Source organism: Centropristis striata, chromosome 19 (genome assembly GCF_030273125.1).
Source record: "Centropristis striata isolate RG_2023a ecotype Rhode Island chromosome 19, C.striata_1.0, whole genome shotgun sequence".
Taxonomy (NCBI): Eukaryota; Metazoa; Chordata; class Actinopteri; order Perciformes; family Serranidae; genus Centropristis; species Centropristis striata.
In genome coordinates, this window is record NC_081535.1 from 18,822,094 (window position 1) to 18,834,823 (window position 12,730).

At 39.8% G+C, this 12,730-nt stretch overlaps 1 protein-coding gene across 1 annotated transcript in view; it reads left to right on the top strand.

Moving 5' to 3' along the window:
• The window catches only part of csgalnact1a (chondroitin sulfate N-acetylgalactosaminyltransferase 1a), a 36,551-nt gene that overhangs the window by 20,202 nt on the left and 3,619 nt on the right, over positions 1-12,730 (top strand). Inside the window, exons 5-7 of the mRNA XM_059358105.1 lie at positions 9,816-9,994; positions 10,956-11,050; positions 11,262-11,343. Of these exons, the coding sequence (XP_059214088.1) occupies positions 9,816-9,994; positions 10,956-11,050; positions 11,262-11,343 (356 nt within the window). The remainder of the gene's footprint in view (positions 1-9,815; positions 9,995-10,955; positions 11,051-11,261; positions 11,344-12,730) is intronic.

A 12,730-nucleotide genomic window follows, 5' to 3' on the forward strand; every position in this document is an offset into this window, starting at 1 on the left:
AGAAGCAGACACTGTAAAAACATTTTTCCACACATGCACCAGAAACCTCTCTTCTCCACGTTCTTTAATATGTCTCTCTCTCTCATGGCACACACACACACACACACACACACACACACACACACACACCTCCTGGCTCGGCATTCTGCCACAGCCAGTCATCTGTCTGATGAATAATGGAGCAGCGTGCCACCCACGCTGAGGAGCTGAGAGCCACCAGCCAACACAGATAAATTACAACATGCCTGTGATCATCCCTGACTCATGCTAAACCTCTCACATGGACCTCTCGACACCCACATCTCTGGAGACGATCGCTGCTGGCTGATCAAGAGTCAGATCCACCGTGGACTGACTCCCCGAGGGGGTTGCTATGGTGATGCTTGTCGATTTTCCCAGCCCCGAAGGTTTTTGTGCGGCCTTGATACAGTCGGACTGTCTCTAGTATCACACAGCGTCTCTTTGTCCCTCTGTGTCCCTGCCTGCTGCTGTCACTGAGGGGGGTGGGATTGTGAAGATGAAAAAAGGCAGCGTTAAATACACTTGAATGGAGGGATAAAAAAAAAAGATCAGAAGAGAAGGAATAGAAACATACAACAAACCTGTAATTTTATCGATTTCAGTGTGGAAGAATTCTGAAAGGAGTGATTGAGAAGCTTTGAGAGAAACACGCTGAATGTAAAGTAAGTGGAGGTACAGTCAGTGCACTGTCCTGGCAGCCTTGAACCCTTTTAGGCTTTTTTGTATTCTCCTCACAGCCTACAGTAACAATGCATTCACCAGTTATGCAGCAGCTTATCTGGGGGTGAATCAGTGCCTATAATCAACTCTCTGCTGCTACTTTTCCCTTATCTAGCTTTAAGAGTGTGCTTGAAATGAATAGGAATCATCACTGGATGATAACTTACCTGTGGTTTCATTATCTGGGACTCAGGCAAACACATATAAAGTATACACACAGATACGATCATAAACTGCATATGGGAGTACAGAGGAAGATGCATGCATGTGTGCATGTGCAATCATGCCACAGCTTATCTATCTTTTTTTTTAAAAAGTTACTCCAAGGAGTTCTTAACTGGTAACTTGTATATGACCAACATTTACAAGACCATTAGTGAGAAGATTGGCTATTTCCATAGCCTATAGTTCTTATAGGCTGCTAGCGGATCCAATTCCCAGCCACATTAGACAAAACCATTTATGGCATGCAGGTTAACCAGAAACTCCTTCAGCTCAGGCTCAAGTGGGGACTCCAGCAAAAACCAGCCCACTATTGACAGACCCAGACCTGCCTCCTTCCACCTGCAGTCGGAGCTCCAGCAGAAGACAGAGAGCTCCACCCCCGGCAGCAGCGGTTCCTCCTTCAGCCACAGTATCAGATTGGACTGGGCGAAGATAAGGCTGTGGTCAGGAAGATATTTCACGTGGTCCAGGATGACCTGTACATCAACTTCAGTGGTGAAGCTGCAGGAGGGTCCGCCTGCGGTTGCAGAACCTGGAGCTCCCTGGGAGCCAACACTGACACCACGCTGCTGGAGGCCCAAGCAGGATAGCTTAGCCAACTGGAGGGAAGGGGGGCATTGGAGAGCCAGAACCAGGTGGAGGAGATTCACAGATTCTGCTGCTGTAAAATGAAAGGGTTTTTAAAGGGAGTCTGGCAGCGGTGTTGGTGCTCATGGATACACTATTGCTTTAAAACCAAGACAAAATAAAAGTTCCCTGTGGTTGCTAAACCAAGTCATGGTCGGACAGCACGTCACCCAAACTAATCATTTTTTAGCATAACCCAGCCATTCCCTTTTAGGTGATATTGACAACAGTGTGCTAACAGCTTTATTGTCATAAATCAGAGTAACAAGCTTACTGACATTTTGATACGATGATGACATCATGTTAAATTTCATGGCAATACATCAAAAGAAATGTACAACCCTGTTTTCCAAAATAGTTGTTTTGCTGCGAAAAACGTAATAAAAACAAAATGTAATATATTCGCAAATCCTTTTCGACCTACAATCAATTGAATTCAGGGGAAAAGACAAGATATCTCTTTTTCAAACTGATAAACATTTGCTTCTTGTAAGCGTTTGCATTTTTGTTTTTATGTTTTACACGGCATCCCAACTTTTTTTTGGTTTTGCTGTTTTAACTACAAAAATGTCAACCTTGTGGTGTTATTGGGATTCAAAGTGACACAAAACCAATCTTTGCATTTGCATTTTGGGTAATTTTCCTTTGATAAATTAAACAATTATCGCAGTTGTCTTTTATCGACAATCAAATCTGTTACACTAATTAATTGATTGTCACAGGAGTAGCGCACACATGCATGCAAATATGAAGAAATTATTATATTATTATTCAGCTCCTAACCTGAAATAATCCAAATACAAACATTAAATAAATAAATAATACGTCCTCACTTTGAAGGTCTAAAACTCCAATTGGTTCTCACAAAGCTGCAAGTGCAAGAACACACACACAAACACTCAGACACACACACACACACACACACACACACACAGCCACACACACACAAACAAGTCAATATCTGTTCCCAGCAGTGATGGCATCATTAAGGGGCTGATCTGATTCTACACTGCCCTTCCTACAAATTAAATTCACCTCTAGAAACTGGTTTGATTTGCGTCTGCTCCCAAACAACCTCAAGCTATTTGTCCTTTTTTTTTAAAATCACATGCAGTCACACTCCCTGATTTTTAGTAGCATAACGTCCCTGCTGCAGTTCTTTCAAAAGCATTTATATGAATATCACCAGCCTTTGCAAACCACTTGAGGCAAAGCAAGTTTAACAAGATCTAAATTGTCACGGATCTTAGCCAGCTTTTTACCCCTATCAACCCCTCTTGAGGTTAAAAATGAGTGTGGGTGTTTATCGCAGGTGATAATTATTTGGGTGTGTAAATCAAAGGCCAAACCAGTTCTGCTCTAACAAAAGCTACAACAGCCAGAGCAGAATATAGGAGATAGAAAAGCAGTGCTCCAGAAAATCAGAGCCTCCCTATTTGAGCATTCTGTCAGACACCAGGGATATCGTTTAAAATAGATAGGATCAGCTGCTGAACTTTCAAGTATATTGCTTACACATTCATACTTCAAAGCCTGAACTCAGGCTGAAACCGTCGGGGGGAATGTAAGTTTCTGAGCCTTACATGCTCGAGAATAATGATTGAGAAGAACGTGAGATAACGAGGGGGAGATACAGATAGAAATGGGGAGGGAAACTGTGTGTAACAGAGGGAGAAGAATGAATGATCTGTTTTAAAGAGATACTGGTCAATACATATGAATAAGTACTGTGTTAGTACTGCGCAGGGAGGAGAGAAGGCTAAGGGGAAAACGGTGAGAAAGGAAGTTAGAGGAGAGGAGTAAAGATAAGATGGGAGGGCAAGTAGGGAAAAAAGCCAGATTTTCAGAGGATGGGAAAAGAGCAACAACATGATATCAAAGGAAGTGGTACGTTAAGATGAAAGAGAAGGATGAGAAATTTGGGCAGACAAAGAAACGAATGATGAGATCATTCTGTCACTCATTCAGCTACAACCCTTAGCTCAAGTTGTGACAGCCTCTTAGACAAGCCTTTCATGTTATCGTCTCATTCCGTTCGGTTCACAGACGGGTCGACAACTCTCCGACGAGCAGCTCTGAGGAAGTGAAGGGATAATGTCCAGCAGAAGGTGTCTGAGAGATTACGAGTGGATGAAATGATAAACAAATCATAAAGGACATTTGAAACCTGTCCAGCATTCATTTTAAAGAGAGTCTTTACAAATCACTCGCACCCATTCTGCAAATTACTCACTGCTGATAACTCGTGTAGCTGTCGAGCCTGAGGGCTCAGCCTGAGAGTGATCTCAACAAGTCTACATTTTTTATAGCTTGCACTTACCTCTCCATTACATGCACAGCCTGCTGATTCCCCAGCTCACTGTAAAGCACAAGCTCTTTTTTTATTATTCCTCTGTATAATAGACCAGAGAGGGTACACCAGCCTCTCTGCTCTGTAAACAGCTGACAGGTGACACAGACAAACAGGGAAAATTAGTTGTTTAAAATTTATGGCCATTAAAAAGTCGCAGGAATAGAAGAGAGCAACCAGCTGGAAATGCTGCGTTGGAAGACATAAAGGGAAGTTGAGGTTAAAGCAGGCTAGCCTTTCTAGTTGAAATGCACTAATGAGGCAAAAACTGAAGGAGGTAAATGCAACTTAATTTGCACAAAGTTGAACATGTTCAACTTCTATGAAATAAATATCTGGATCGGCTGGCTGCAGTATAGATTGTGCTAGATGAAAAGTTAAAGATGAGAACAGAGTACAGTTCATCCTGACGGGGGCATGAATGTCCAAATCAGTTTTGTTGTCACCTGAGGAATAGACAGGGGATCACCAACGTCGTTAGAATTCTTCTGTCTGAGGACTATGAATATTTTTACAAACTTTTGTGCCAGTCCATCCAGTAGATGTTGAGACATGAATATGACTTAGTGACATTTTCTACCTAATGATGGTTGTTTTGATGTTTTACAACAACTTGATTATTACAACAACCTTTCTAATAAAGGTCCACATAGGAAGGAGGTTGGGGTGGATGGATGAGTCAAACAGACATAGGACTTTCACTCAGGAGACCGCTGTTCCAGTCCACTGTGAAACAAAAAGGCTTGTTTATGCATAAAAAAGGTAGCTTCTTAAGCTGCCTAGACCTAACCAAACCGTACTGTTTCATAATGTTCACCATGTGTTAAACTGTGACCATAGTCCAGGACAATGATTCTTTGAAATTTAATTAAAAATGCAGTTTCATTTTATGGGAATTCATTTTTAAGAGACAATGTTATGACAATTAGGAGTTACCCTTTGGGGAACATAAATGTTTCATGGTAATCCATGAAACAATTGTTGAGCTATACCTCTAGAGAAATGCCAATAGCACAACTAAAAAGCAAGAATGTTTTGCTTGTATCTCAGAAACGTGTTGAGACTGAAAAGAAGCTGATATGGCCACATATACAGGCTTACCACCGAGACTTTTCACATTCAGTAAGCACCAGTCAGTCCTCAAGCTATAACCACACACACGCAAATACATGCAAACAGTTACACAGAGACACAGATTCACAGAGAAAGAAAATCTGGTCCCTCTTTCCTGTCCTGAGCAGAACTAACAGGATCAGGACTGCTGCTGAGACACAACATGACAGCTCTTAACAGGCTTCTCTCTCTGACACAATTTCTACAATTTAGCCCCTTTTAGGTACCAGCCATCACGCCCACAGTAAACAAATTGACTATTTTAGGCCATAATAAGGGTGCTAATGCCTGCGGGGGAAGAGGAAAGAAAAAGAGCAGCATATAAAAAGTAATTTAGAAAACAAGGACGTTGCAGGATTTGGGTGGACTTTTGCACTGAAACACAATAGTTGTGCCTGTTCTCATATGCTTGGGCTTACCTTTTTGAGACTCAGGAAATGTGGACACACAAACATCTGAGAATTATTTAAACAGTTAGCTAATGCACACAAATGTCGTACCCTTATGAATAATAGATTAACTTTGGCTCTCTGCAAAAAGAGACAACTTTTTTTTCTATAATAATAATCAGCAAGGAAAAACCTTGCCTGAAACTCCCCAAAAGTAGAAATATCCTCCTATTATTTAAGACACCCTGTATCTTGTTTGATGCATTTTAAAGACCAAAATGTAGAGTTTTACCTTTGAGCCCAGCTCGCTGTTTCCCCCCCAGCAGCAGCATATATCAGCATATCTCACAGCCCTGTATCCTCCGTAAATTTATTGAGGAATATTGGCTCTCAGAAAAAGATTTACATCAATTTAGTTTCCCTCCAAAGTGAAATCAATTAAAGGCTGCAGGGAAATTTAGAGCGACACAAGCATGCAAATGCTTTCACTCAACTGAGCCAAATGTGAAACAAGGCTCCAGGAAGACCAGAAATCTGTTTTAGAGGGAGAGATTGACATTTTGGGAACTTAATGGCTTTCTTGCTAGATTGATACTCTCATATCTGTACGTATGATCTACAGCAGGGTCATCCCTTTGTCTCCAGAGTCCTATGTTCTTGATATAATCGAACATTGTAAGAGATTGCTAAGAGCTCTTTGCAGTTAAAATTTTAAAAAATGAAGAGATGGATGTTTCGACTGCAGTTTGAATAGTAAAAGTCCACCCAGCCAAATGGAGATAATGGGGTCTAAAGAAAAAAATCTCACCTGCAAATTAGAGAGCATATGATTCAAGGAGTGTACCATCGAAAGCTGTCGGTGCGTGATTTTAACATTGACCAAGAGAAACATTCATTTCTGAGAGCTGAAAACCCTGTGAAAGGTCTTCTTATGTGACAAATTAAGAAGAGAAATCCATGTGGTTCTACCACCTCAAGTAGAGCCATGGCGTTACCAAATATGGTTCTGTGCCCAATAAAGTGTTAAGCTGGGAAGCACAGGACCCTGGGAACATGGATTTGTTTATCCATGCTAGCGGCATTCTTACAAAAAACATCAATTTGTACATATACCAAATGTCTTTTTATGCTAAGCTATGCTAACCAGCTAGAATGTGCGTCATTTTTAGTCATTTAGTTGCCTCACTATGGGTCTGACCTTAAATAGCCCCCATCCCTACATTAAATAGTTGCTAATTTCCTGCATCATAGATTTGAAGTGGCCAATCTGGAGATATTGACAGTCAGAGGCTGTGTGCTGGGTGGTTTCTGTCAGTCAAAGTGATCATTGACTGACTGAGTGAACAGCCAAATGAAATGCAACTGGGGGAACTGAACAGTTAGGCCACAGTGACGCTCTAGTGCTTCCAGATGACAATAAGACTGCCCATTAAGCAGATGCCTTTTTCAAGCGCAATAAATATAAATGCAGTGGAGCAAATAGATTTAGAGAGCAAAAGACACATAACAGTACCATGCAAGCCATGTGCTTTTGTTTGCTTGGTAATTCAGTGTCTAGGAAAAATGTGGCTCAGAATACATTTAATAAAATACTTTTTTCACACAGCGTGCTCAATAACAGCAGTCTCACCATGTTTCAACCGAAGCTGATGTGGAAAATCCAGTAAATGAGCCATATTCTTATGCATGTTCTCTGCAAGCATAACAATTAGAGACTGACATTTTTTCAGGAATGGAATGGCACACTAGGTAATCACCTTGTGACATTAAAAGTTTTATATTGTTACAGTCATTTATCCCGTTTTAACATAAAAGGTTTCGTGTTATGAAGATTAAGATTTCCTTTATTAGTCCCAAAACGGGGACATTTCAAGTATTACGGCAGCAAGGTGGATAGCAAAAAACAGTAAATAGTAAACAGCAATATAAACTAGAAATAATAGCAAATGAACAAGTAAAAATATTATAAAGTATTAACAATTTACAATATAAACAAGTAGAAATATAAAAAGTATTAACAATTAAAACAAAAATAAGATTTAAAAAAAAACTTTAGGAACATTATATGCATATAGACAGAGTCAGCAGTTGGATATGGAGCATCATATAATGCAAGATGTTAGTGTATTGTAATACTGTGAAAATATCTTGTTTTAAACTGCAACGTTTCATGTTTTAAAAAAAAAAATCCTCTAAAACTAAATTATTCTCAGAGCAAAAAAAAACATAAAACCACAGTTTCATCACTTTTGTTCTGTGTTTATGCTTGTGTTTGCAAGAAAAAGGCAATAAATTTCAGCTGCTGAGATGCCCCTGAAGTTTCCTCTTCATCTCTGACAAATGAGCTTCCCGCCCTGTTGCAGTTGAGACTGAATCAACAAGTGAATGTAGCTGCTATTGCATCAACATTGTTTGAGACAAACAGAGCCATTGTGCTTCGTCTCCGCCATCTGTGGACACTTTAGTGCCAGCGGGTGGGTCAGGCTCCCCTGGGACTCTGTGCAGACTGAGAAACAGATCGACTCTGTTTGGATTTATAAACTGTAGACAGACGGGGAGAATAGACTGCGGACGTATTGACTGACAGCACATAAACACACATGGACAGGTACATCAAGACATCTTGTAATTGTTTCTGATATTTTACTACAAAATAAGACGCTTATAAGTGGCGACATGTTTATGTTTTTCCACTTGCACCAGGATTAAATCGTCTTACTGTGTCTTATTTATGGGAGAAGCTGAAAGGAGAAAAATGTTTTTATACAGTGATACACATGAATAAATATGCTGGAACACACTATTCAGACTCAAACACACAGCAGTTGAATGGAAATGTGGGAAGCATGATTCAAGCTGCCTCTGGCAAAAACAAACAGACAATGTTTCCTCTGGTCATCCTGGTTTCCTGTGACAAAGCTGTGTATGTCTACCTGCTCTCCCATGTGTTATGTCACCCAAGATCACATGGATGAAGGAGGTTAAATCCTGTTTGTTCTGCCTCGGGTAGAGCCTGTGAACCCCTTTTTTCCTCTGTATCTTCCATCTGAAGTCAATACAAATGTATGTGTGAGTGTCAGTGTCTGTGTATGTGCATGCATGAGTAACGGATTAGTCACTAGCAGTGTGAATTGTTATGGTTAAGAGGAGAAAAAACCCACAGCTGTGTACATCTGGATGCAGCTGTTTCTCCTTACTCCCACCACATCCTTAGAAAGCTTCACAGTCGGGATTGAGGAAGCTTTGTTGCCCTTTGCAATTAATTTTTCGGTTCCAGTTAAAGCTCTTTTGTATCATGATGAGAATCAGACGGGAAAGAGCTGTGAACATGTTTGAGGAGTGAAATGAAGCTGGTCCACAAAGAAGCTGTGCTGATGTGAACTTTTTGAGGTCATTATATTAAAATATTTGGGTGGAAAATACTAAAAGCATAAAAGCCAGAAAACAGATTATTTTCATGGCTAAATTAACCAACCAGGGAAGCCAGGAGCAAAATTGTACCGTGGGCCCATAATGACCTTCAGCTTCCTCCCAATCTGTTGCAATTTTGAAGGTATAATAGGTAACTTTTTACTCATTATTTGTCTAAAAGTGACTGGAAAATGTTATACATTTTGTGGAGTTGTGTACTTACATTATCCCAAATGTTTTACAGAAATCTGTTAGCGGTATGTTTCATTTGGTTCCCTGTCAATGGCATCATATCCACTTGGTGCATGCATTGTGGTTGTCTGCCACAAACTGTCATAAATTGACTTTTTATTCTGTTTTAAGATACATTTTAATGATACGCTTTTTAGCTCTTGGTTGATTTTAACCAAACCAAAACATTAGTGGCAGATCAGCTCACAGCCCACCCAAACAGCATAGACATTTTTAATGTGAAACTGCTTTATTTAGTGTTTTTACTAGTTTTAATCACCAGGTCCATTTATTTTGGAGAGGAGGAGACCTTTTTAAAATGTATTTATTTATTTATTTATTTTTTGTTTTCATTTATTTTTAACCTTAATGAAACAATCAAACATGTCTTTAAAATGTTTTTTCTGTATTTTTTTTTCTTTCTTCTTCAATATCTAATTAAGGTGGCTGTGATTCAAAGTTTGTCATGGCATGCTTTCAGCTTTCACCTATTGGTTGATCACATCAAAGTGAATGGATCAACGAGTTCGAACAAACTCATTTTGTTTTGAATAAAATTGAACCCGAGTTCAGCTAAGCAGTTAAGGATAATGAGTAAATGAATGAATGACTGAAAATGTATTTTAATGTATTGATATATTCATTCTGAGGGCGTTCTGTAAGAAATTTACTTTTGGTTCGCTGTCTAACCTCTCTCTCTCTCTCGCTTTATCTCTGCTTCTCTGCAGGGAAGTTAATTTTAAGAACTACACACTGCTGCAGCTGGATGAGGAGTTTTCTCGAGGACGGGGTCTAGATTTTGGGGCTCGAGCCTGGAAAGGAGGAAATGTGCTGCTTTTCTTCTGTGACGTGGACATCTACTTCACCGCTGACTTCCTCAGCTCCTGCCGACTCAACACGCAGCCCGGTGGGAAATACTTTTACTCTTTTAAGTTTGACGGTGTTAATTTAAGATATCTGCAATGCATGTATAACTAGTTAAACCTTTAAGTCAAGATATACACTCACCAGCAACTTTATTAGCTAGCAAGGTGTTCTAATAAAGTGGCGGTGTGATCATCTACTGTTGCCTTTTCATCATCTTGAACCATTCTGACCATTCTCCTCTGACCTCTGGCATCAACAAGGCATTTTGGCCCAGAGGATTGCTCACTGGATATTTCCCCTTTTTCAAACCATTCTCTGTAAACCATAGAGATGGCTGTGTGTGAAAATCCCAGTAGATCAGCAGTTTGTGAAATACTCAGAGCACGCTGTTTGGCATTAACAACCACACCACGTTCAAAGTCACGTAAATCACCTTTCTTCCCCGTTCTGCCTGAATGCATTGAGTTGCTTCCATGTGATTGGCTGATTAGATATTTGCCTTAACAAGCAGTGACAGGTGAACCTATTACAGTGGCCAGTGAGTGTAAACAGTTTGTAAATTAAATATACTGTCTTTGAACAGATATCATTTATACCTTTGGTTATTATCAAGAAAACCATGGAAAATGGCTAGATATCAGCTCTTAAATGAAACTCTTATGAGCAATTTTTGTTGTTATCATTATATTTGTCCAAACAAATGTACCTTTAGTTGTACCAGGCATTAAAATGAACAAGGAATTGAAGAAAACAAGGGTGGTCTAAAAAAAATTTCCATGACTGTACAACAAAAACGATTTGCACATGTATTAATTTCACATCCATTTCACAATTTATTTTTTCTTAGCGGAACAGGATTTCTGACTAATCCAAATCTACTCGCAGATTTTAATAATCATGATTCTAACTGGTTAAACTGTCAGATGTTATTAGAGATGGTCAAAGGGAAACCATCAAATCACTGCCTCATATTCTGACATTGCTGTCCTGCTCCCTCTCAGGTAAAAAGGTGTTCTACCCGGTGTTATTCAGCCAGTACAACCCCACTCTCATCTACGGAGGTCCTGAACACGTCCCACCTGTGGAGCAACAGCTGGTAACTCACACCAATCAAATTCTCCCTTTTTCTATCTCCAACACTCTGCAGGCCACTTGTGGAAAATATCATATTCAGTGCTGTGCTTCATCGCTGGGAGGTCTCAATCTCCAGGTGCTACGAATCCACAGAAGCAGGCTCCCGAGTGTGTTGAGCTGATATATATTTCTGTTTGTGCGTGCTCTACGACTTGCAGTTCTCTTCTCTGCAGGTAATCAAGAAAGACACGGGGTTCTGGAGGGACTTCGGTTTCGGCATGACCTGCCAGTACAGGTCTGACTTCCTCAACATCGGTAAATATTTACACTGCAGCACGCCCATCATACCATCTTAGCAATGCAGGAATTCAGAAACTGTTGCTCTTGGGGGTTGATTATCGGTGCAGAAGCATTACATAACCCAGGGTAGAAATTGGCTTCCTCTGCTATGGTAATAGTGCCATAGCTTAATGGATATGAAAAACATCAGAACACAAATGGTTCAATATTACATTACTTTTCCTAACTGAGAGGACATTCTATTATATTACTCTGCATGAAACAGCTCTGAGCAGCAGCAGCAGCAGCACACATTAGCATATCTCACTGCCCCATGTCCTCTCCATCTGTATTAGTTGAGGAATATTGGCTCTCAAGACAGATTTACATCAATTTAGTTTCCCTCCAAAGTCACATCAATTAAAGGCTACAATGAAATTCAAAGTGGTTTATTGTTTAGAGCCCAAACACACACACACACACACACACACACACACACACACACACGTATGCAAATGCTCTCACTTACCTTTGCGGAAATGTTAAACAAGGTCCAAGAAGGCAAGTGCCATTTTTGGGAAAATGTTTCACTTTGTTACCAAGAATTATATGCAAATGTATGTATGTATGTATGTATGTGCATATGCATGACTTACATTACCTACATACATTTCCACTCAGAAATGCGTTTTTCTTTTCTTGTGTTTATATCACCTAAAACGACCGACCTTGACCTTGTATCTGTGCAAAGTTTGTCACTAGAGAAGTGTTTTCACATTCCTCTGATGAAAGGAAAGATATCCATAAATAGATCCAAACGTAAAACCGGGCAAGCAAGATTTGGTACGTCACAACTTTGGAAAGCCAATCAAAAGCCTGAAAAGAAACCTAACACCTTCAATGCAGAATGAACAGAGAGGAAGAACACACTTTAACATCATAGTAGATATTATAAAATAAATAGGTAGCTACAGCCAGCAGCAGGTTAGCTTAGCATAATTTACAAGTTATTGGAGTTGCACTTTGTTTATGTGAAAGGATTAAACAAACAGGATAGTATGTGTTGATTAGTAGGATTAGCAGTTTTTTTTAACTATAGATACAGAACAAGGCTAGCTGTCTTTATGCTAAGCTAAGCTAACCAGCTTCTAGCTGCAGCTTCATATTTACCAAACATGTCAATGTACTCACCTTACTTTTGGCAAGAAAGGAAATATTTGCAATCCATTGTACTCAGAAGTCAGAAAAAATGACCTGATGTCCAAAAAGGAAAAATGGTATGGCCATTCAAGTATGAAAATCAGACCGTAGCTCCATTTAGCCCAAGCTGCACACACCGTGAACCGTGCCTTTTTATTTTTAAATTTTTTTTATCTAGTGTTTTCTATAGTTTTGTGGTTTGTGAAAGGGGACTGATTTTTGC